Source organism: Diadema antillarum, unplaced genomic scaffold (assembly GCF_040938485.1).
Source record: "Diadema antillarum isolate AM-2024a unplaced genomic scaffold, OU_Dant_1.0 seq00001217_RagTag, whole genome shotgun sequence".
NCBI classification, from domain to species: Eukaryota; Metazoa; Echinodermata; class Echinoidea; order Diadematoida; family Diadematidae; genus Diadema; species Diadema antillarum.
Window position 1 is genome coordinate 376,543 of NW_027272009.1, and position 26,118 is coordinate 402,660.

A 26,118-nucleotide genomic window follows, 5' to 3' on the forward strand; every position below is an offset into this window, starting at 1 on the left:
TGTGAGATATTAAAGATAAGTATGGAAGTTAATGAACAGATATTGCAAGCAACTCTTCATCTTTGAACGACCAAAGATTATTTCTTGAAAATAATTCAATTTTTCATTTGTTTTGTTTGTTTGGTTTTTTTTTCCTGTGATAGTTTGTGTTATGTACTGATGGGGAAAATATTCAGTTGTGTATCAGTTATGGGCTACAAGTCAACTGGCCACTGGCACTATCAAGACTGGTGACCAGTACACATGTCATTATAAGGTATTTCTAAGTTCTGGTGGCCACTATAAGCAGGTGGCTGCCTTTGGTAGTTTGCCGTGAAGACAAGTCGACTACAGTCTTTCAAATAAGTAATGTAAAAGTTATCTCCCCCAAAAAGTATGCATTTTCATGATTTTTATGCAGAATATCATTAATCAGGATTGTAGTGTAGGTGAGTTAATAATTTGTCAAAGAATCAGGACAGTCATATGGTGTATGCATCCCCATTAATCATAATGATAATGATGATGATGATGATGATGATAATAATAATAATAATAATAATGATAATGATGATAATAATAATAATAATAATAATAATAATAATAATAATGATAATACTAATAATAATACACACACAAAAGAAATATGTACACACAGTACCTTCTGATTACACACTCCTGTGTCTTTTATTTGCATTCAGAGGTTGCAAAATGTAATACACATCCATTTCTCACAACACTGTACACACCATTCATGTGCATTTAAAGAAAGTTGTCGTTTGACACGTTCTGGATTAAAGGCTTGAACCACTGCTGACATTTGGGAAATTACATGTGTCTAATTTTGCTACTTTTGGCTCGATGTGGGTATATAAAGTCTTAAGTAGTCCCGTATCCTGGTCCAAAGACATTTGTTTTGCAAATTGAGTGGATCCTTTCAGTGGAAGTGGCTGGTACTACAGACTTTCACAAAACAATATTTCACTCTCTTTCTTTTCCAGCCCATACATGGCATTATTGTTATTATGTTGGTAATATTATGTCATTCATTTCCTCTTTGATGACAAAGTTTGATTTAAAAAAAAAAAAAATGGTTTCACTGGTGGAAAGAAATCTTGTGGGTTCTCAGTTCTAATTACTTTTTCATTCCCACTTCTCAATGCTGGAATGTGTACCAGAACAAATCAAATACATTTTATTATGCATATGTTATTATATTGTTACATCCCTGGGGGGTGTTTCATCAACGTTTGTCAGCGCTGACAATTTCAGCAAAATCCTTGGTTTTGATTAGATGAGATGCTCTGGTCACTGACTGTTACTATGGTGATTGTCAACGATGACAACTTGTCAGCGCTGACAAACGTTGATGAAACACCCCCCTGGTGTGAGATTAATGTATGCACAGGTGCTGTGTTGGAAAAGGATTAGTTTATTTTACATGCTGTCAGTATCTGGTTGCTCTCTGAGGCTGAAGTATCTTCATCAAATCAAAATGAAGGAGTAGAATATTAGAGGACTTGACTTGTGGCAGTGTATACTCTGATAAGATATGCATCGGTTCATCATGAGAGCAGTAATTTAAATAAAAAAATACAAAGGGCCAACAAAGGGCATGGAATGTTTCATATTGCATAATACTTTTCACACTCTTCTATTCTAAATAGAATTACATGAAGCTTAGAAAAGTGTCTGGATTGGAGTGCAAAATGTGAATTAGACAAACTTTCATGCAGCACAATTATGTTGCATAATATTTTTTCTTCTTTTTTTTTTCGAATCTGGGAATACACACACAAAAAAGGAGAGAAATATATAATGTACATAATAAGTATTGCAAACACAAAGGATTTTCACTCTTTTTCTTTTGGCCTAAATACATAAAGTACATCATACATGTATGATGTACTGACTCCACATCATATGCAGTAGATGCTGGCAAGAACAAATCAAAATTGGTGTGTAAGTAATATACAAGACTGGCAAGTAAAATAACAGTTATCACTCAAATACTTGTATCCACAGAAAACCACAACAAGCCTCAGGCACTGCACAGGCAGAAAGATAATTCATAAATCTGTGTTGGGCTTTGTTTCATGAAGGAAGTTTTCAATGATTGCAGCTCACACATGATCACTGCAGTTACAATGGGTAATAGCAAACCGACTATAATATAAACCAACAGGCAGAATTTCCCCTGTAGCTGCAGTAGCTGGAATCCTTTTTAACCTAGAGCTTGGAGAAAGAAAGAAGGCCTGTAAGATTCTTGGAAGAGAGCATTTATGGAAGGAAAAGGAAGTGTATAACTGAGGTTTGTAATATTCTTTTCAGGACAAGATGAAAGCATTATATATGAATTCCATCAACTACATAATGTGAATTGACAAATTTGATAGGCACATATGCAAGATTACCTGTTGCTCTTCACTTGTGGGCAGTATACAATGCATTTCATTCATGGTTGTATGTTTGTCACATGTTTCACACCAATGTATGTATGAATGACATCTTTATTTCCTTTGGTAACTACCTTCAGCCATGTTGTTTATTATAAACACAATATTGTTTATATTTACTTGATGCAAGTCATATTCTATATTGCACTACAAACAACTTCAGTCTGTGTGGAAGCTAAACGTAACTCCTATGTAAATATGTACATTTCATTTTTTTTTTTCTAATGCACTCAGAAATTTGAAATATCACTGTGCAATCACGGAACATAAATAAAGAAAATTATATCAGTAATGATAAGTGTGCATCTGTTCTGTTTTGCTGACAAAAAAGATCAAGCATGCAGTTATGTCATGGGAAGTTAAAATCTTCTCAGCCTTGATGTGTATACAGCAGTGATGGAAGATCATGACAGCAAATGATGATCACGCATGAAGAGGAATTTTCAAGATGATGATTGAAGAGCACAATTGATACATCAACATGAAATTCTCATTTAGGGACCATAGGGGTACTTTCCACCTAACACTAGAAAACAATTTTAAATAGTAAATGGTCCTAGGACAACCAGGGGTAGCTTCAGGCTGCTTACCATGTATGTCCTATTAAACAGTTAGTCATAGACACACATACCCAGGGCTGCCAACATTCACATATCAAAATTGGGGAGGTTAAAAAAACCCCCCAGCAATATGGGAGACACTTGTGTGTGTGATAGGCATGTCAATATGCAAACATAATTCTAAAAGTAAGTGGGTTCTCATACTCTGTTGTCACACTACAAGTAGGAAGAAATACTCCCCCCCCCCCCCCCCCCCCCCCAAGAAAGGCTCTTGCAGAATCAGGAAGACCCGACAGCTTTGAATACTTCTGCACAATGCCATACATAGACAAAGCCCACCCCCCCCCCCCCCCCCCCCTTCCGGGAATGGGTGTGTGTGTTTGTGTGTGTTGATAGTCACCTCCTGTCTGCACCGACATCTATAGAAAATTACCCTCGTCCATTCTATCAAATACAATTATCTTTAGAACAATTTTTAGGAGGTACCTTGTATAGGCCTATATTCTTTGGGTTGAATGTTGTTGGGATTACATGTATCATTCAAGTGGTACCTGATGTGATGTGCCAGTAGGCTCCTGTCTAATACACCAATTAGCAGCATGGAACAACATACATTCAACTCATTCTGGCAGCAGATCACATCTTTGACAGTGGCAATTTTTGAAAGAGAAAATATACTGTACCCACATGCATGCACACACCATATGCATATTTTACATCATGAATGCATCCATGGTTTGGCATGGCAGCTTTCATAAATGTGCATTATCAACCCTGGGGCAGTTATGAAGAGCAAAACCACACACGTTCGTTACCAGAGACACATACTTGGAAGAGCTCTCGGGTCTGGATGTATCACGCTAGATGTACTGCTATATTTTTGCATAAGATAATAATTAAAAACAAAACAAAACATACTAACAAAAGGAGATATTTCTATTCTGGTGTTGCGCAGTAAAGTCTCCACATTTCACTGCCTTGTGTGAATGATGACATACATTCTTTGACGCTCCTGATATTTTGTGTTGCCAAACCTTGGTTGAGTACTTTAATATGGTCTATACACATCCAAAAAAGTTGTGTACACAGTTTTATTTGGTCTGATTTATGACACTCACTGTTATTGCTGATACAAATCTTATTCACTGATATTGTTTAAACACATTCTTGTTTGGTTGTGTTTTTATTTTTGTGGGGGAGGGAAATAAGGGGGCAGGAAATAAGGGGGAGGGGCATAATTACAACAGTGCTGAAAAATTATGTTACGATTTACGTGACATATAGTCAATCACTGAAAATTAAGAGAATATTAGAAAGCACAAGGGAATATTATGCTCCAAACTGTGTACTGGCAGTTTAAATACTGGAAGCACAAACAATTCACAACACCGAATTTTTGACTCTTTTATATTTGCAGTGCATTCATTTGAATACACAGGCATACACTTCTTTGATATATCATACCAGAATATCGAATTATGTCTTGACCCGACTTCATGCATACGCACCAGAATAATTTGCTGTCACATACGAAAGATGTGACAAGTACAAAAACACATAAATAGAAGCATCAAGTTGCACATCAGAGGCAATATGTCACATGACAATATGGGCAGAAAGCACAAGTAGTTTCGTTAAATATCTGTAGAGACTGAATTTGAAGGTACATTCCTACACATGTATGGGATAAGTGTGAGAATGATTGGCTGTCAAGTTGGTCCCTACTTGCTGGGACTCGCGCAACGGCTGAAAGAGTTGAGCTGATCCCGTAGCGTGTCGATACACCAGGCCTGGCTGTCCAGAAGGTTGGCAACCTCCGACATGTAGGTTGAAAGGTCCTACAAGGAATGAAACGTGAATAGAGCAGAGAAATAATACATGTACTTTAGAATCAGACTCAACAAGAATGAGTTTTGATGCAAATGCAGTGGGTGAAGTTATGCATTTCACAGATGTGTAATGAAATGTACTTGACAGCAATTTTCATTTAGAGTAATACAGTGTACATCACAGAGTTTTGTAAAAATTACCATTGACAGTAATTCTAGAGTACCTGGCATTGATACACATATCTACATGGAGTGCAACACTGAACAGTATCTATGGAACAGATTTCCCTAAAAACTAAATGCAATATGAATAAAGGAAAACTAAACAAGTGCTACATTCATGGAATGTGAGAATGTAACATCCATTGTTAGTTGATGTAGCCAGAAGCAAACTTGTGTGATACTGAATTTTTGTGTCATCTGTATGAGAAATTTTTAGTAAAGTGTCTAAGGAGGTGAGGTTGACTACAAGTAAATTCATCATATTCAAAGTGAGATAACTTGTTTTAATGTGCAATGTGATTTTACCACAAACTTCCAATAACTGATATTTACCCTCACCAAGGAAGGAGGTTATGTTTTCATTGGTGTTGGTTTGTTTGTTTGTTTGTTTGTCTGTGTGCAAAATAACTCAAAAAGTTGTGGACGGATTTGGGTGAAACTTGTAAGAAGAGTTGATAATGACACAACGAACAGACGATTAAATTTTGGTTACATGGTTATCCAGGAATTTTTCTGGATTTTTGAAGGATTTAAAAAATATATTATTGCAGATAGGGCCAATGAACTTGGGAGTTCAAGCTGTGCATATTTGTGGATGGATGGATGGATGGATAGATGAATGAATGAATAAAGTACTAAAAAAATGAAAAGCATGTTGTGGGACAAACAGGAAATACTGACCATCTGGTTGGTCTTGAGCTGACCGATGAGTGCCCAGCCAGTCTCACAGAGTCGCAGTGTCTCTTCCAGCTGGTCTGAGTGAGCAGCCAACAGGAGCTCCCTGGATGGGTGAGGGAAGGATGAGGGAGGGGGGAATGAGAGGGATTGCATTCCCATGCAAGGCAGGGTTTGAGTATATGCACAGATTTCCTGCGAAAGCAAGACATTACATTCCTGAACTTGACAGAATTGACGATTTTAAGATTGTTCACAGTTTATCATGGAAGAGAAGACACATAAAATTAGGTATGACAAGAAAATTATATTCCCTTTTGCATCTAACCATCATTGCAGTTGCTTTGTGCTAAGTTTGTCGTGCACTACAAAGCCTGTCATAACGAAAACCTGGAGTCACAGAACATCCACTTTTCTGATTTGGGTATATTTAAGAGTTTTGACAAATTAGCTTGAAGTTTAAATACGATCGAGCATTCTGGAAACTACACATCAAAGATAAAACTTGGGAATGCACTACTGTAAAAGTGGAAATTTCAACGGTCTAAAACTTTTGCGCATTTCGTGTGACCAGAAACTAGCAAAAAAATAAAAGCATGCAAATATTGTTGTTACATGCAATGCTATTTTATGTTTTGATTCTGGGGAATTAAAAATGCACAAAATTCATCTTATCCCGCCAAGTGCGAAAAGTCATTTGCGAAAAAATATACACTTTTACAATAGGTTTAGAGGGGACTAGCCATGACAAGTCAGGGGCCTTTGCTAGTACCCCATCTCAACTGCATTTAATTAGATATGGTGTTTCAGTTTATAGTGTTTGACATAATGTATTTATTTGCCTTTGCCCTTTATTTGTATGTAATTATACTTCGTAATATTAGTTACTTTTTATGAGATGTGAATATAAATATGAATTTAATTGGAATTGAATTGATTACTATTACATATTCAAACCACCAGAAAAGTCAGTTCAACACACATTAAAAGAGTTTCACATTTCTTGACATTTTTCAGACTCTGAAACTCTTACCAGTTCAGTAGTTAAGATGAACAGACATCCAATTTCTCATTTATCAATGAAATCACTTCAAATTACAATTTTCTGAGCTTGGATATCTGTGACTTTATCAGAACAACATGGTGCAATCACACACCTACTCTCTCCCCCAAACAACAACAACAATAATAATGACAACAACAAACAAAAAACAAACAAACAAACAAACAAACAAACAAACAAACAAACAAACAAACAAACAAAGCCCCAAACAAATCAGTGGATCAAATAATGATGCTATTTAACAAGCTTCTATTGGAGAATAACATGACTTACATACTGACAAACAATCCAAGCTTACCAATTATTGTATCTTCTATAAAAACAACAACAACAACAACAAAAATGGACATAATTCTTATCTTCCTTTGATGAAGAATAAAAACAGTAATGCTGTACTAACTGAATGTAAAAAATGTCAACCCTACTTCAGCTGAGGTAGCATCTAGGGGACACAAAACTTTTTATGCTTGACTGGAAGATGACTGTGTAGTGAAGTTCCAGTGCCACACTGCACAGTGAAAATGTAAACTTGTTTCAGTAACACGTGGAGGCTTTTCACGCAAGACACACACGTGATGCCACTGCAATGCCAACAAATGTGACTGAAATGTATGCACAATATTGCACGATATCCAAAGTCATGCTCGGCAAGGCAAGGCAAAATCTACCCGTACAAGAAGATGGGTGTTTGTTATCACCATACTTTAGTTGAGGTTGACAAATTTTCCTTTCTCTCATCCAAACATGGAAACAAATGAAAACAAAGCAAAAACAAAATAAAACAAACACAAACAAACAAACAAAAAAATGAGAGAAAAAAAAAAGACAAAGAGAACATAGCAATTAATTTCTTGCTATTAAATGCACTCATCTTTGGCTTATGCCAATATATTGCCCTAGCTCATACAATATTTTCTGGTTATTTTTCTGGTGTACCATTCAATGCCATCCAATGCTATGGTGTATATCATATCGCATGTGTGTTAGTCAAATGCCAGTCACCTATTAGATAAACATGATGACATAATAGCAGACCACTTGTTATGTTCTCCCATGGGCAGAATATTTTAGCATGTTCTCCTATGGGAGGACATCTGCGTGTTATCAAATGGCAAATGACACCAAATGTCTCAATGATGATTATTTTGGCACAATCGACAGACTTATTATTTTTTTAATATTATGTATGATACAATGTACCAACAACTAATGACAGATAATTTATGATGCATATATATCTAGATATGATATATATTGGGAAGAAGCTTGTAACAATTGAAGACACACTGTGGGCATGAGGCACAAAAGCTGTGCTATGCATGTTGTGGGCATGGTGGTGAGTATACATTACCCTTTAAGTACTTTGACTACTGATATTCATATCCCTATAATGTCCACATTCCACTATGTTCCTTCCAATGTTAGTCAATCATCTCTTGTATACTCAATACAGCTGGAGAAGAGGGACTTGTACAAGAGTTACATTGCAAGGGGTCAAATTCGCAATCAATGTGCAAGTACCACTTTGACTCAGCGAAAAAGAAGTATCATTTTGCAAGATATGAAAATAGCATTTTCCCACATTGGTTATGATATATAAAACATACTTATGTTATGGGAGGCAATAATTTTGCAAGTTGCTCATATTGAGATTATCAGTGGACTTGCAAAATGTGCAAATATACAAATGCTGTGAAATATACCACATATAGAATATATAATGAGGCATGCCTCAACTGTACATATAGCAGTGTATTATAAGGTACGTGTATGTACATTGCGAATATGAGTATATATGGCCGCCGTTCATGTATATGCATAAACAGGACTACAAGATCAGATAAAGCACTGTACACCTTTCCAATAGAGCTGGGTTAGTGAATTATACACTGCTTATGGGTAAGTATTAGCACCATGGTATGAAAACCCGTTACATTTCAAAATGCTTGGTTTTTCAGCCTAATACTGTAGGAAGTAGATGGTACATGAATGCCACAATAATATGAATCAAGGTATGTCTGGAATGAAGTTGGCAACGGACAGTAGCAAGGAAGTTTGGGTGCTATCTGACACACATGAACTTTGCTGTGGTTATTAATACGTGGTAAGTTCCAAATAGATAAGTAAAAAAATACAACTGCTTGAGATATGTTGCAAATTCTAGAATCGAGAGCAAAATTACATGCAGTGTTTTGTTCACAACAGTGGATTCTCTCAAGAAATCACTATCGTGCCGAACAGTCATTGCAGTCAAATAAAAAGGGATTTTGTTTTTCATCATGAAAGATATATAAAAACAAAACTTTTTCTTTCCACTGAAGATTCTATGCAGTTTTAAATCTATCAGGCTGAAAAGAAAACTGCATGCTTTTGGGCTAGAAAGTCACTTCACTTCTCTTATCAATATTCATTTCATGCGAGTGATTACAGCATTATGACAATGGGGTCCAGTCCTCACACCTGGGGATTATTGCATAAAACTTTTTACCTGAGAGAGACTCATTGAAAACTGAAATATACGGTCAGCATGATTCTGCCATTGACTTTCAGGGATGGTACAGTATTGGTGGAGATGGGGATTGGGCTTTTAACTTTTTTTGCGAGATACCAAGAAACAACTTATGAAATAGTAGACTTTACCATTCTACAAAAGGGGAATTCAAAGTTTATTTGGTGAAAATTGGTTTTGGAATGGCTGAGACATCCTAAAACAAAGTAAAGCAAAGCAACTGTAATAAAAGGTGGGTCCCACCTTGTATTAGGATTGCCCTGTTTTGGATATCTCAGTCATTTCAAAACCAATTTTCATAAAATAAATGTTGAATTCCTCTTGGAATTACATGCTCTTTCATATTTCATAAGAGATTTATCATTATCTCACCCAAAAATGTTAGAAACTTGAAATTAGGTCTCAACCAAAAGTATACAATCCCTTTAAATACGGGAAAAACTCGATTAAAAAGTAACCCAAGTTTCCTCACGTAAAAAGTTATATGCAATAGGCCCCTAGTGTGAAGATTTTGTAATAGTTTTTTTTTTTCTTATGTGTCCCTGTATCACACAGAAAATACTCCAAGTAGTAAATAATGACTACTCTTTATCATTCTTCATTCAAGCATATACTACAGAAAATGAGCATGGCACAACTTGTACCTTTTTTTTTTTTTGGGGGGGGGGGGGGGGGGGGGAGGGGTGCTATTGGCCAAAGACCAGTGATAACAAATGCTTCAATACAAAATGCATAACACATATGGTAGATAGGGTTGGTTATCAGAATAATAATGAATCCTTAAATGATAACAGCAAGAATGAGTTGTGATATGTCAGGTTCACTCAATCTATATGCTGATGATGACAAGAGTGGATTTGCACACGGGGAAGGAAATAGCAGACAAAGACATTCATCATATTACATGCATTGCAAGAATTTCTTCCGGAGTGTTAAAATCATTTCCAAGTTCAATTTGACATCAATAATTGGAATGAAATCAAAGAACGATAAATGTACTATGTAATCCTTTGTGTGCTTTGCATGTTAGTTGGCTTAAAAAAAAATATTCAACAGTTTTGTACACATTGTCCAAAGTGTCTGGCACATAAAGGGTTAAAAAAAATGTGCAACTTTTAAATTCTGAAACTTTCTTATCTACTTCATCTGATTTTAAATAAACCATCATTTTCTTTTATGTCAAGAAGTTAGCTTGAACATGTAGCAAGAAAGTATCCTCTTTTATCAAGTTATAGTAACAGCACTCAATAGGCGTGGTCAGACTGGCATAATATCGAGAAGTTTAAGATCGCAAAGTCTTCGTGATCTTTTGTCGTGCGGTCACACTGGCAGCCAAACTTCTCGATTTTTGGATCGAGAAGTTTGGGTCATTGGTGTGCGGCGCAAGAAAGAAGAAAGAGCGCGCCTTCTGATGGCTAGTGATTGTGACATAACAATCCACACCTGTACATGACAATGGTCTCGTGCTTCGGAGACACTGTCCGCAAGCATGTGGTGGACTGGTCACGTGACCAAGATCGCGAAAATTCTCGCGGTCACACTGGCATAAGATCGAGAAGTTTGGAGGGGGCGGGGGAAAAATCCCTAGTTGATGTGGGAAGTTTCGCGAGAAGTTTTGCGGGAAGTTTCACAGGAAGTTTGCGGTCACACTGGCAAAACTTCGAGATCTTAAAGATCGCAATCTTAAACTTCTCGATCTTTTGCCAGTCTGACCGCGCCTAGTCTGATAAAAGACATAAATACACTGTGAACAAAGAAGGAGGACTAGACTTGCACCTGGACTGATTTTCATTTGCTTTCAGCTGCTTTCAGCACTGCAATGAAAACACTGTGACTTTTGGGGAGCCTTAAAAAGACGCAGGATTTTTAAATACACAGGAGGTTGAATGAAGCTATTACAACACAAGGCGTACGTCAACTACAAGAAAACGTGAAAATGGACACCATACACACAGTAAAGCCAGTCAGAACTTCAGGGCATGCTTTCAAAAGATAAACAAGTATGCATGGTACCTATCTAATTGTGCATGTTCATTATGGGTAGGATCTTTATGTGAGTCCTGTCATGGGTACACCCAGACTGAATATAAATACAGCAGATAAATAGGGATGATTATCACACACACACAGTATAATTTGCCTGATCAATTGAAGGATAAATACAAAAGTAGCCAAAGTGAAATATAATCACATCTACTACGGCACAAGACATTCAAAATCTTTGAAAAAACAACAACAAACAAACAAACAAACAAATGCTTCTATCACTACAGGTACAGGAACACAGATGTCGAAAACCACAATGGACTATGAAACTACATACACACACACACACACACACACACACACACAAATCTGGCTCCATATACATGTTGATTCACTAACATAAGGCTTGACACTAGCAGTGGCTCTCGGGCCACCAAAATTTGTGAGTGCATACATATACATCGTATTTATGTGCCTTGCTCACCAAGGGGAAAGAACTTGCAGATAAGTGCTTGATAACTGCATGCATTTTAGCAAGCTGCAGCAACCAGTATTGATAGATCACCTCTGGTTTTCATAACCAAACTTAGTCTATTATATGACCAATTTCAGCCAAACTGTTTTCTCTCACGGCAAAATTTTATCTATGCTATAACACATGTTGGTATACCCCTGTACATGAATAAAATAATGTCACGCGTATGTGCAGTGTTATAGAAAATCATGTTTATGCCTCAATTTAACCTGTCGAGAACCGGCTGATTTTGCTACAGGACGGGCTGATTTTGCTACAGCACGCATTTCTCATAAGCACCTGCCCGAGAATACTCGGGACTCGTCTTCAACAGGTCAATACTGAATTTGTTAGACTTTGTGACCTTAATATTCAGAGTATGTGGTATTTGAAGCCCTTTATCATACCTGCCAATTCTCAATATCATATTTAATCATTATTTCAATATCTTTTTTTTACATTAGGTAATTTTTATTTTCTTTCTTACTTCTTAGTCACAGTATGCAGTATTTGCATGGACAGTCATAGTTTTTTTTTCATTGTATCACACAAGCATACTGAGCTATGAATGATAAAGACCCTGAAAATATCATCCTACAACCTAACTGTGAATCAAATGAAAAGAAGTTAAAGGACAAGTCCACCTTCATATACATAAGGATTGAGAGAATGCAGCACTATTAGTAGAACACATCAGTGAAAGTTTGAGGAAAATTGGACAATCCGTTCAAAAGTTACGAATATTTGAAGTATCTGCGCAGTCACTGCTGGAAGAGAAGGCTACTACAGTGTATGATGTCACATGCGTACAACTATATAAGGAAAATAAAAAGAGAATTTCACAAAACTTTACTTTTTGAATACAGTGCACATTTCTTCAACTTGCTACTGACTTATGTTAAGGGTAATATTATTCCCCCTGCCTTCTGAAAGAGAGAAAACGAGTGTTCTTTTGTTATGCGAGAAAAATGGAAATATGTTGAATTTTCTTTATTCTTTCTTTACATCGTTGTACTCATGTGACATCACAAGCTATAGTAGTCTTTTCATCCTGCCGTGACTGAGCAGAAACTTCAAAAATTCATAACTTTTTAACGGATTGTCTGATTTTCCTCAAACTGTTGCTGATGTGTTCTATTAATATTGCTGCATTCACTCAACCCACATGTCTATGAAGGTGAACTTGTCCTTTAATGTTAGTGACCGAATGTACTAAAGATGTGATAACGATGAGAGAGCACTTGGCACTAGAGGACCAAACTAATAAGTACAGACATTTTGCAACAAACAAGCAAACATATATATGAAATTAAGCACAATATTTCCATGCAGTGACATGCATGACATCACTTCTAACAACAGCACTGCCTATTAAAAAGAGTTACCTGGTGCTCTCGTTATTGTTTTGATGAGGAGTGGATGAGTGACTGGGAAAGTGAGGAGTGCTTTGTGTGTTGAAAGGTTGTGGGTGTGAGGAAATTTAGGGGTGCATAGGACAGAAAGAGAGAAACAAGGGAGGAAATAAAACAATTACAACCCAGCGTCAGATTTGACACAAACTCTACAGCAATCTGTGTGTGCTTGAACACGTCAAACAAGATTGTTTTTCTCATCACGTGTCACAAGATATAAACTACGTTTACAAGTATGATAGCAATGGATCTACATCGTATGGGAAGAAATAATATTTACGTGTATGTGTCATCTTCCTTAATAGAGAACCTCCTCCTTCCCCCCGACCCCCCCCCCCCCTTCATTGAGTATACCTGGTACATACATTCTTTGGCCTGCTCTGCAAAACTTCGGTTTTTGATCAGCCTTCAAATGATATTGAATCCCTGCTGATTTTAACATGAAGTTCCAAATCCTTAAAAAAAGTACTAACTCAATTAGTGTCCATCTATCATACTTTGTTTCACTACCCCGCATAAAGCATGATTATGATAATTATGCAGAATGAAAATTCCTCATCATATGAGTACCAAGATATTTTGGCCTGTAAATTTAAACATTGACAGACACCGTCAAGATTTTTTTTTTTAAAGCACAAAGGACAAATTCTCATCTCTCAGGAGTGAAATTTTCATTCAAGGTACTTCACAATCAACTTCATTGTCATGAAAGTGATCAAAGAATGGCAGAAACAGTAGTAAACACACATAAAAAACACAAACAAAAAACAGAAGTATCGATTTCCCTGATAGCATGTAGAATTTCAAATGGGTCTTCAAAAGCAGCAATGCACCATCATAAAAACAGAAAAGAAGAAGAAAACCAAAACAAATCTTCAAAAGAGCTTTTTCAAGCTAAACTCATTCCAAACCAAGCACAGAACACGAGAAAAGTGGAAGTAAAAGTACAGTAATAAGATATCACTTCAAATTTTTCATCTCACTACAGAATGAATGAAAAAAAAAGTGAAAATAATTTGTTTGCCTACCAGCTTTGTTCAGATTCTTTTCTGAAAGAACAAAGTGTGAATACAAACATCCTATGTAAACATACAATGCAATGGATGTTCAATAATACTGGAATAAGAAAGGATTTAAGTAGTTTCAAATGACACATGAAAAAAAAAAATATTGCCCATGAAAATCACTGAAATTATCCAAAATTAACTTATATAACATTTTCATGACTGAGTTCAAGATTTCATTGACCTACTGCTGCTAGAGGCATTTAATTGAATAGTACTTGTATGCATTTGTTACATTGTTTCTTCTTTAAGTCTCTAAAGTGATAAATACCTTGCACGTTCAGCAGCTGAATGCTGTCTCTGGTACACAGGCCTTGGTGAGGGCTGGAGCAGCGAGTCCATCGATCCGTTCAGCTGTCCCTCTGGTGCTATGTTGCCAGGTGACGATTGCAGGAGGTTGCCATCGCTCTTGGATTTCCAGAGGGTCATACGAGGTGAGACAGGCAGGACCACTTCCTCACAGTCCATGTCTTCGCTCACGGCAGTGGCAAACGACTCACTGGGTTTGGAGGTCGATGTTTGATCAGGCTTTGAGGGGGATTGTGCGGCTGACAGGGGCAGATTCTTGGTGGGCTGGTCAGGCTTTGTTGGTGACTGGATGGTTGAGAAGGAAAGATGCATGAGGGAAGAATCCATGCCAAGAGATTCATGCTTGAATGCCTTGGGGGTTGAAGATACTGCTACGTTTTGTCTGGAATTGCTCTGGGTTGGGGTAAAATACGCAGAACCTGATGAACCGGCCTGTGGAACGAAGCCTCTGGGTTCAGATGCATTCACTTGCTCTGCTGAAGGTAAGCCTGGATATTGTTGGCCAACAGGCACTGGTCTGTCTAAGGATAGGCATTCTGCAGAGTTTGACGATGCCTGGACAACCCTAGTGGGTTTTGGTGATGACTTTATCACAAGCTCCTGTCCGTCTGTTACTCTTCTGCTTTGCCATCCTGGACTGTCACCTGGAAGCTCCTGATTCACAAATGGTGGTGTCGTACCATGTTGTCCGTTTAATGAGAACCCTGAATGGTGGAACTTCTCTTTCAAGATGTGAGATTTTCCATGTGATGACATTGCGTTAGCTGGTCCCAGAATACCATGATCACTTCCACCATGATTCTCTTGTATATGATTAAGCCCTAAGTTTGCGGCACTGATTGGTGATGATGCTGAGGCACCTGTCTCAGTTTGCTGAACACATGAAGCTCCTGCAACGGCACTGAGATCAAATGCTGATGGAGACATTTGGGGATTCTGCAAACTGCTGGCACCAAACAGCTCTTTCCTAGCATTTTTCTGAGGTTCATCGATTCCCTGCAATGGTGGCTCATCCCTGTGGAACTTGTCCTCCGATATGACCCTCATCCAGGGCTCCGAACCTGGCCTTGGGCTGAGGGGCACTGGAGATCTCTGCAGAGAGCGCTCAATCTCTGCCAACAGCTCTGTCGTGCTGCTACTGCTTGACCTGCTCCCAGCTGGACAGTCAGAGCTGGAAGTCCTCTCCCGCTTTTCTCTCTCCCGTATGGACTCGCCATTTTGACTGCTCCTGCTAGCTTCATCCGCAGTGTATCTCTTGTGTGTCCTAGAGACAACTCTTCCACTGGACACTGGCGTATGAATTTCAGTATCATCATCAGGTATGTAACCACTCTCATGCTCGTCTTGACTTTTTTGTCTGGGACTTTTGTAGTACCTTGGGTTTGGTATATCAAATCTGTATGGTACATTGCTCTCCATATCCTGCCTCTCCTGTTCTGCCTTGGTCTTGTCCTCCACCGGTCTTTCTCTTGATGGACTCTCCAGGTACCTTGGATTCTCAAACTCAAGTTTCTGAGGACGAGGGACAGCCTGGGGCAGGGCTGCTTCCCGGTTGCTACCGTTTTGATCTGCACCCCAGACTGGGAGACTGCTGTTCAGGAATGCCTTCTTCATCCTTTCACGGGCCTCTGGTGTCCGCTTTGATGGAGTCTCATCTCTCGTGGACTGAGCGACTTGTTCCAATCTGCTCCTGTTAGCAGCAGACCTCATCCTCCTCTCCTCCAAGGCTCTGTTTTCCCTAAACTTTGCACCTGACTGGATGACCTTCCTCTTTCCTGAAGATTTGCTCTTGCTTAGCTCCAAGCTATCGTCCAATTTCAGTCGCTGCACAATATCAGCCCCACTGCCCTTTTTCTTTTCCACTTTCCCTTGTCCACTGACTAATGAGGTATTTTTCAGATTGTGATGCGACGCTGATTTCTTGTTTAATGCGTTACCTACCACTGGTGAACTTTCCACTTTAGTTGGTGATGTATCAGGCGCACTCTTCCTTCTAATGTTTGCTCTATTTTCACCAACAGCCTTGGTACCACTAGCTGCTGTTGTGGAGCTTGTTCGTCTTGACTGCTCACGTCTGGTCTTTGGAGATGCACCCTGTGTGGGTGGAGATGTTTCTTGCTTGGATTTCCTTGTCTTAAATGGTGTGGATGTGTTGCTTGGGCTAAAATTGGATGGAGTCGGAGGATGCTTCGGTGTTACTACGCTGAATGTTTGAATGGTGGGAGATGGGCTGCCTCCAAATCCTCCTTCTTGCCGTAGTTTCTTTACCCTATTAAAAGACAAAATTATATGGAAAGATTCATTTCCTCAAACTGAATACACACAAAAGTGACAATGACCATGTCAGAGGAAATATAATTTTGAAGCTCAGATTTATGATTGTACGGACACAAAAGAGTAAATTCAAACTCCCATTTTTACGAACTTCATGGGTCCACACAAATCAGTGCACTGCACCAAATATTGCGTTCAAAATATTGTTGGTCAATGAATACATTGTAAAGCACATGCGCTAGACAAGAAAATCCATCCAGCACTACAACGAGACTCCCACAAGGGCAGAATACAAAATTACTCCACTTTAATATCAGTGTCGCCCACCTGTCAGCGTATCTGAGCGTGTTGAGAGTGTGGTCCACGGCACTGGCATTGGGGGAAACGCAGGCTATCATGCAGGTGCGGGACTGGCCCAGGAAAGAGTCTCGCAGGACCTGGGTCAGCTTGCTCTGTCTGAATGGGGTGTGGCGCTTCTCTTGGTCCAGAGCACGGATGCACTCCTTGAGCTGCAAAGGGAGACAGGGGAGGGAGCAGAATTGGGATTGACTGGGAAAGTGAAACTTTGAATTAGAGAGAAAAATAGGATGAAAGTACTGTAGAGCCATACATCTTTTTTCTTGCAAATCTCGCAAGTTGGGTGCTATTCACAAATTTTAAACACACAAAACTACCAACTCAGTCTGATCCTGACATGAATGCGATGTGCACACGAACATTTCTCCTCCATTGACGTGCCCCATGATTGTGAATTCAAACCACTCATGAAATTGTTGGGAAGTTCCTATTTGCGAAAAATGACACTCACTGTTATGTATGGTGTAATGCCCCACACCAGCTATGATGACATTGTACCCTTTCTGATGAATGTATAATCATCAATTGATACTGGGAAACAAGCAGTGTGAACAATCATTCAAATTTACATAAGTGCGCACTGGGTTTGCATATGATAATTTGTATTTACAGTTAAACTCGTCTAAGTCGACGTCGCATATGTCGAATAATCACGCAAGTCGAAGATTTTAAAAAGTCCTGATTTTTCCCCATTGACTTACGTGTATTAATTCACTCACAAGTCGAATTTTTTAAGTCGAATACTTGCCTAAGTCGATGAAATTCCAAGAACACTTTCACGGAAAAACCATTGAATTCACTGTGCCTAAGTCGAATAAGATTTTATTGTGTAATAAATCACTGTCAAAATCAAGAGACACCAATTTTTGTTTACATACAGTATATACAAAAAGAAACTTTGCGTTAATAAACATTAACGTTTCATTAATGCAAGCGGTTTCACCTGAATCGTTATTAACGCAAACTAACGATCGGGAAAATTAACGTTTGTAGTAACGTTGAGTAACGACTAACGATCCCAAGCGCAAATTAACCATGTTTCGTTGACATTAACGATAGGTAACGCAAGAACTCACGCGAGATTTTGGTTTCCGTTACCCAGACCTGGTGAAAGGACGACGTAGCCCCTGCCGAGTGTAGCGATCTATGCCTTATATACTTAGCAGAGTCTTTTCGCGAATCGAATCACGATTTCGCGAATGGTTGATATGCGACAGGGGTCACCAAAAACGCACGCCGGGCCACCAAAAAAAAAAAAAAAGCTGGATGTTTGCCTTCAGTTTTGGAAATGAACAGCAGTAACAATCGGCTCCATAAGATGCTAGAATGAATGTCAGATGTTTGCTCTTAATTTTGGAAATGAATAATGGTAATATTCAATGTGGATAAAGTGTCTTGCTGAAGGGCAAATATCGGGCACACCACTCCAGCTCTCGGCTCCAGAGTAGACAACATAAATGTACATTATACATGTGTACGCGTGGTGAAACTGTAAGTCGATTTTTTTCGACTTACGCACAAGTCGAAACTCACCTAAGTCGATGTGTTTTGCTCAGTCCCGAGAAGATCGACTTATGCGAGTTTAACTGTACATATCATTAAATCTATCAAATAGCATGTTCTCTCAACTTCAGCAGTTAACATATAATGCATATGAAAAACAGAACAAGGAACTTGGAGTGGATAGGAGAGATATACAGAGCAATGCAAATTCAATACATATTTTGAAAATATTTCACAAAAATCAAACTTTGTGATGCTATTCTTAAACCCCCCCCCCCCAAAAAAAAAAAAAAAAAAATGAAAAGGGAGGAAGCTTGAAACACAGAACAAGCATCTCTTTTCAATGCTGAAAGGCTGTTGTTGAATAGGTGAATTGTCATTACCGCTAAAAGGCTGGTGTTGATTTCTGCTCCCTCTTGCCTAGTGATCTTGTCAGGGTCGGACATGTCACATGCTCTCTCACTACCTGCTAGGTCAATGAAAGAAAACCTGTGAAAAAAAGAAGCAAACAATTAAACATAAACTACTGGCATTTCAGATGCTCTTTGAATCAAATTGTCTCAATTCTAAGCAATGGAAATATTTATGGAAAAAAAGTATAAGGTATGTCCATTAAAAAAAAAGCTTTGTGAACGTTTGCCCGATAAATCATTGTTTAACCCTTTCAGAACTTCAAACTTAAAATGCCATCGATGTTCTATACAAGGAGGTCATCATTCAGCTACTGGTAGAATATTTTTGTTAAAGACGCTCTTGCTCAAGATATCCAAGTGATTTTTACATTCACATGTTACAAGCACTTACACAACGCTTGAATATTTTTATACTTGAATATGTAACAGCCTATCGAATGCCTCTGGTAATAGGTTTAGTTTATGTGTTGCTTGAAGGTTTGCATGGTGAAGTAAATGAGGAAGAAGGGAATCATCGCAAACCCTTCTCCCTCAGGTTTAGTTTAGTTCCAAAGAAATTAGGTAAACTGGAGCAAAAACTTACTTGCTAACTGGGTTCCCTGCTTTGTCCTTGAGCTGGATCTGCAGTATTGCATGAGATCTAGACGAGTCTGCATTAACCCCTGACACACCAACCACTCGAACACTGTTTCCACTCTCCACGACCTAAACAAATGTGGAAAAGATGTGAAATATGACCAGAGAACGGAATGACATCTAGCAAATCAAATAGATTCAACTTCCTGTGAGAACTACAAAAGCATAAAAATACATGGGTGTCACTTCTACAGATCTGCTCTTCCTGTTTTTAAAAGATGTGATAGTACATTATCATATCAAATGGCATAGGAATTCTCTTCATTCCTGTAGAAAACATAATGATTCACAAAAGAATTTGTGACTAAAAAGAAAACCACTTGGATGATGGCTCCAAGAATAGCAACATTCTTCATCAAATTCAATGACATAACAACAGAAATCAAGAATGTTACACTGTACCTTTTACAGCCACTACAAGGACAATGATGAAGAAGTGAGTGTTTGCTGATTAACAGAAGACAAATCCGGCCAATTAAGTCCTCAAAGACATTCAACAGAGGCACTGTTTATGCTCTCAACGTTCCAAGTAGCATCATGAAGTGTCAAGACATGCACACACACGTCGGTATTAAAACGGACTGAAGCCACACACTTCCGACTATATGATTGGTCGCGCAGCCTTACAAGTGCCATCACTTTTCTCCAAAAGTGCAGTGAAGCATGACGCATCATCATCAACAATGACGAGATGGAAGAGAACTGGTGCAGGTTTGTGTACAGAGCTACACAGTGTGAACAATGCAGGTGCGACAAGGGACCCGGCTTCAAGGTTAGATAAGCAGAGCATCTATTTAACTTGGATCCCAGGGGGTGGAGCTGAATGTGACCCAATCTGCATCTGGCACCCCATACACTGCACTGCATTGTTCTTTCTTTCCATATATAATTCAATAAAGCACATATACACACCTGCAGACAGACATATCACACACATAAACAAAACATTCATCACAGTATGTTGTAATGATTGTCATGGCTCCATGGCTAAAAAAAGGGAAAAAATCTAAGTTCTAATCTACATTTTACACACAACATTCATACAAACTGTACCATATAGTTCAGCCTGGTGGGAAAAATTGTATGTGTGGCAGTGAATAGTAATAAACCATTACAATCTCATGGGACACAGTTTGCATCAACACAGCAAAGGCAGCTAGCGACTTCAATTACAATCATCAACCCCCGTGCGTAAATGACTTTGTGACTAATCAAGAGTAAATTTACCTGTCTGAATTTCTTCCGAGCTCGTCATGTATACATAATCTACCTGTCCCTTTCCTTTCTCAAATTTCGTGGAGTAAACAGTGGAGGGTATGTTCAGTGAGATACAACACACTGTCAACATTTGTTTTAGGGGACTTACAGGTGGATTTTAGTATTGTCACAAAATTGCCTAGAGCACCCCTCTCACTGTAATGGATCAGTCCAGGGCTGTGCGCTGGAGTGTGCACTGGAGTGTGTACTGTACTGTAGGCATAGGTCATGTGTTAAAGTACACAGGTCATGAGTGTGTGTGTGCCTGACCCAGTGTCAGGTCAGTATAAAGTTTAGTGATGTGCACTTGTCTTGGCGGTTGTTGATGAGTTTGTCCGCGGATTGCAGTGGGGTGAAGACTGAATCCTGCCAGGGAGGTGCAGGGAGGTGAGTTGTCTCACCTCCCTGATCCTGCCACGGTGCTGTTTTGGCTGCAATACTGTTTACTGTACTTCTCTCTTGCTATGCTCTGTACTTGAATCGACATACACTGCAGCTGTATTGGAGTTGATCCTCCTCGATTAAACACATCGGAACGGTATGTACCCTGACTGTTGACTCATTTTGTGATGTCTTGGCCTACATAATAAGTGCATGTAGTGGGTGCTCATTGTTGGTGGTTGCTCTAATGAGCGAGGGTGTGAGGTGACCATGAATGAGTGAACGATGAGCTGAGGTGCCTGCCAGCCATATACTTTGGCGAGTATCCCGATTGAGTGGATGAAAATACTCAGTAATAACAAAGAGGCAAATTTGTTACAAATGGTGGCAGCGGTGGGATCTGGCCGGCATTTGAGTCGCTCTCACTCATGAGTCTATCCTTGCAATAAGAGCGAGTATATTTCAACTCAGATATGAAGCAATAGTTGCTCAGAGGTGATGTTGAAACATAATTTTCAACTCAGATATGAAGTAATAGTTGCTCAGAGGTGATGTTGAAACATAATTTTCAACTCAGATATGAAGCACTAGAACTAGTTGCTCAGAAGTGAAGTTGAAACGTAATTGAAAGCCTTCAATCAATGCATGTCATGATGTGATACAGGCTGTATCTGTATAACAATGAGTTGCACTACGGTACAGTGAAAAGCATTGGTGCTCAGAACTGATGCACCCAGAAATAGCTCAGACACTGAATGCTATACAAAATTCACAAGCAAGTGTGACCCGTTAGCATGTACCTGACAAGTACACGTAAAGCATAGCATATGCTCGTGTCGGTTGGTGTTGCTCATGAGTTAGTAATAGTGTTGCTCATGAGATAGTGTTGCTCATGAGTTATGAGTTAATAGTGTGCTCGTGAGTATAACCTGCTCGTGAGTTGGACGTGCTCGCAAGTTCGTTCGTGAGTGCACCATGCTCGTAGGCCTATGTGAGTCGTGAGCATGCACTGAATATGTTGTAGTACTTCAGGTGGTACTGAGTAATTCAAAGGGAATGGTAGCCTGTATTGGGTTATATCTGCAGAGATATCAGATCAGTTTACTGATACACAGATAGATGAAAAACAATGGCTCAATGAGGATGAACACATGAGAAAGTGTTGTTTGTGTTGAGTCTGGAAATCCGCATGTAATAGTTTCTGACCAATTATTTGAAAATTCTGGCGGTCTGATGGTTTTGGGTTGAAATAAAGACTGACTCTGCAAACAACGAAAATGGAAAGTCCTGAAGAAAGGGTACTGGAGGTAGAGAGAGAGATTGCGAAACTGAGGGAGGCACTTAGCCGTTCTAGGATGGACAAGGAACTACTCGAGTGGGAAATGGCTCGAGTAGAAGATCCAAGAATGGAACGACAGGAGGATGCTAGTAACTCTCAGGCAAATCTCTGCACAAGAGAAACTCCAACTTGAGCAAAGGAATTTCCACAGAAATTTCGTGAAGTCGATTCTTAAATTAGATTCAAGTTGCCTCAGCGTAAACAGGTGAATGAGACAGGCTACATGTCGATGGAACCACCAACCCAGACACCAATAAATCAGGGACCAAATTTTGCAACACACCCAAGGCCGAGCATGACATTTGGCATGTCGACACCGATAGTGGCAAACACAGTGAATGCAGGGCCCCTGATTCCAGGAAACAGGAACATGCCAGCTAGCAATACAGCAGAACACACCCCAATGCAGAGACAGAGCAACCAATCATCTCCAGTGGGTTACGGGCAAGCACATGGATACCATGTCAGTGATGTCGGCGTACCTCTACCCCACACACCATACCCAGGAGTGCATCAGAGACCATTACTAGTACCAGATAGATATAATGGTGAGTCATCTTGGAACGAATACAAGCCGCACTTTAAGGCTTGTATCAAAGTTAACGGCTGGAATGACTTCCAAGCAGCAACATTTCTGACAGCAAGTCTTCAAGGAAGGGCACTGAGAGCCAGCATGATGACACCCTTCGTGTGCAGCATGACTCATACAGTGAGTTGGTAAGACTGCCGAGTAATCACTTCTTATTATGGAAGATTTTAGGAAAGACCTTACAAGAAAACGACAAGAATCCTGAAATAAATGCAACATAGCTGAATATAACATTAGAATGCAATTTTGACCTGGGAAGAACATGGCAATTTGGATGGGCTATCCAGTTAACACCAGAGACAGAGCGGCCAAGAGTAAATGGTAAAGCATACTAGAGATACTGACAGTCTTATATCACCGAGTAAAGGTGAGGAGGCAGATGGTCAGGGGTATAGCAGCCAAATTTTCTCTGTGGTGGCCGTATACAAGTGCTAAAGAGATGTTTCGGTAGAAGATGACATGGAGGGGTGGCTTGTAGAAGCCAAGGAAGACAATCAGATGTGACCAGAGTGGTCAGGCATTTCGCACATGTTGATGTCAGCCAAGGCATATTGGTCCCGGCGGGAACAGCTGGAAGTGCATAAGGGCGTATTGCATGAGTAGACATTGGGAGGCAGAGTAAAGGAAATCTCTGTGGAGGCATGTTGTATTGCCATTGAAACTCCAGAACAATGCCTACGTGTAGCCGAGGTGCATGCTGGTTCAAGGGATGGATAACAATATGGGCTGAAAAAGATGTTAGCTGAGTATATAGGCTAGGTTTTACAAGCCAGGAATTACAGCTGATGAGGTGCGTACGAGTATCAGAAGGTGTGAGTTGGGTGAGCGGAGCAAGTCTCCCCCGAAGAAGGAATTGATACCTTTGGGGTATATCTCACAAGCTACACTCTGATGAAGGGACCAAGTTTAAGTCACAGTTGTCTGCAGATAATTATGTCTCTTCTACTTTCAGCAAGAAGGCCAAGAATGATGATTAATCCAAAGCCTCATTCTTCCCATCAAGCCAAACAGATTTCCACCGGGCAAGAGGGCAAGGCACATCTGCTACATGGTCATGACAGAGGAGATCAAGAACATGATCTGAGCCAGCATGACCAGGTCGCAAACATGCAAATGCAGATGGGCTATCACGCATGCAGTGTAAACAGTGTGGAAGAAAGGTAGAAGAGGTATATACTGAAGTCCTGACTACGTCCCAAGTCACCTCTCCAAAAGATGACATAGATGGAAACGTCAGAGGTATTACTTCACAACCTGCCTTGACACTGTCAGACATACGAGACGCCCAACTAGCAGATGAAGACTTCAGATGGATGATGCTCGGGAGACAGATGAGGATGCCTATTGACCTGACAACTTCATCACTAGACGATGAAGAAAATGTCGCAGACGACTACGCCCACATCTCGCCCCAGCCGAAAGCCTTTGGCTTTCCTACTACAAAGCTTGAATAACCAGTCGGCTAGCGGCAGCGACACAGATGAGGAAGATACACCCCCACCCCGATTGCGCCTACCACCCTTCTTGCAAGTGCGGTTGAGAAGAAGATTATCCGCTACTATTACGACGGACGCATCATCCGACAGTTCGATTCCACAATAACTTACACTGTAAAGGTCCCTAAGGACTGGGACAACAGCGTGGAATGTAATCACGCTTTGTCGAAGAAGTAATAGTTAATGCATGGATTTGTTCCTATGTACATTACTATGCACGTATAGATGTTCTATGACCGTTTATTTCTTTTCTGAACCTGTTTCTAACCTTACCTATTCTCCTCTTCTCTCTCTCTTGCTTGTTCTCTCTCTCTCTATCTCTTCCTCTCTCTGTCTCTGTCTCTTTTCTATTACAGGTTATATGCATTGATAAGGTTGATATGTTGTAAGTATTGTAAATATGGTACACCAGTATTCAAAAACTTTTCTGTTTTGTTAAGTAATGCTTTTGTTATGCCTTGGTTTTTTTGACACTTGGTAAAGGAATACTTTACAAAAAGTTCGGTTTGTATGAGTTCTCTTTGCAGTAACAAAAAAAAAAAAGTTTTGCCGATCATATGAATTTGTGTTTACATTTGCAAGTGCAAATGATAATTGCCTTTACACTTTTTTTTTTGTCTTTACACTAAAGTATGTGTTTTTATACAGACTTTCACTCTCTTCTAACTATGTGTTCATGTATGGTGTACACATAAAGGTACACTTTTTGTCTGTTGTGTATAAAGCTTATTCCAAAGCAGGTTTGCCAAAGGAGGAGTATGGCTGACATGTATATGAACAGGTGCATAAAAAATTAGTTTATATGTTATATGTATGTTTTTAGAGGAACAAAGGGAACCAGATTTAAACTTAGCTTTTTACATGCCAGGTGTATGTTTATTATGTTTAAGTCTGTTTGTTGATAACACTGTTGGAGAATCTTGTCAGCATTATTCGAACGAGTGTTTCATTATCTTGTAGCCTTTGTCTTGAAGTTCGCTGTTGTTGGACTTAGAAGGAAAAATTTGTGCAAACAGTTAAAACATTTTGTTTTCAAGTGATTACTGGAAGATTGAAATTGTCATGTTATGTCTTAACTTACCCTTCTCTACTTTCCTTCTCTATCGCCTGTCACTTTTGCTTTTTCCTTTTCGACTATCCGTACAGGTTCTGCCTCACATTTCCCCCTTCTCTTTAACTATTTCTGCTCACTTTCTCTGTTGTCTTTCTCTACCAGAACGATTTGACAGTTGTGCGTTGTTACCATTAGCGAGACATGATTTTGCTTTGTATTACATGTATGACGATATCTGGAG

At 39.3% G+C, this 26,118-nt stretch overlaps 1 protein-coding gene across 1 annotated transcript in view; it reads right to left on the bottom strand.

Moving 5' to 3' along the window:
* Window positions 1-4,488: 4,488 nt before the first annotated feature.
* LOC139744896 (uncharacterized) overlaps window positions 4,489-26,118 on the bottom strand; it is a 47,554-nt gene continuing 25,924 nt past the window's right edge. The window contains exons 7-14 of the mRNA XM_071655308.1: window positions 19,709-19,830; window positions 19,096-19,201; window positions 17,180-17,361; window positions 14,541-16,847; window positions 14,234-14,254; window positions 13,179-13,220; window positions 5,728-5,827; window positions 4,489-4,833 (exon numbers count right to left, since the gene is read on the bottom strand). Coding sequence (XP_071511409.1) covers window positions 4,717-4,833; window positions 5,728-5,827; window positions 13,179-13,220; window positions 14,234-14,254; window positions 14,541-16,847; window positions 17,180-17,361; window positions 19,096-19,201; window positions 19,709-19,830 — 2,997 coding nt within the window. The 3' untranslated portion in view covers window positions 4,489-4,716. The remainder of the gene's footprint in view (window positions 4,834-5,727; window positions 5,828-13,178; window positions 13,221-14,233; window positions 14,255-14,540; window positions 16,848-17,179; window positions 17,362-19,095; window positions 19,202-19,708; window positions 19,831-26,118) is intronic.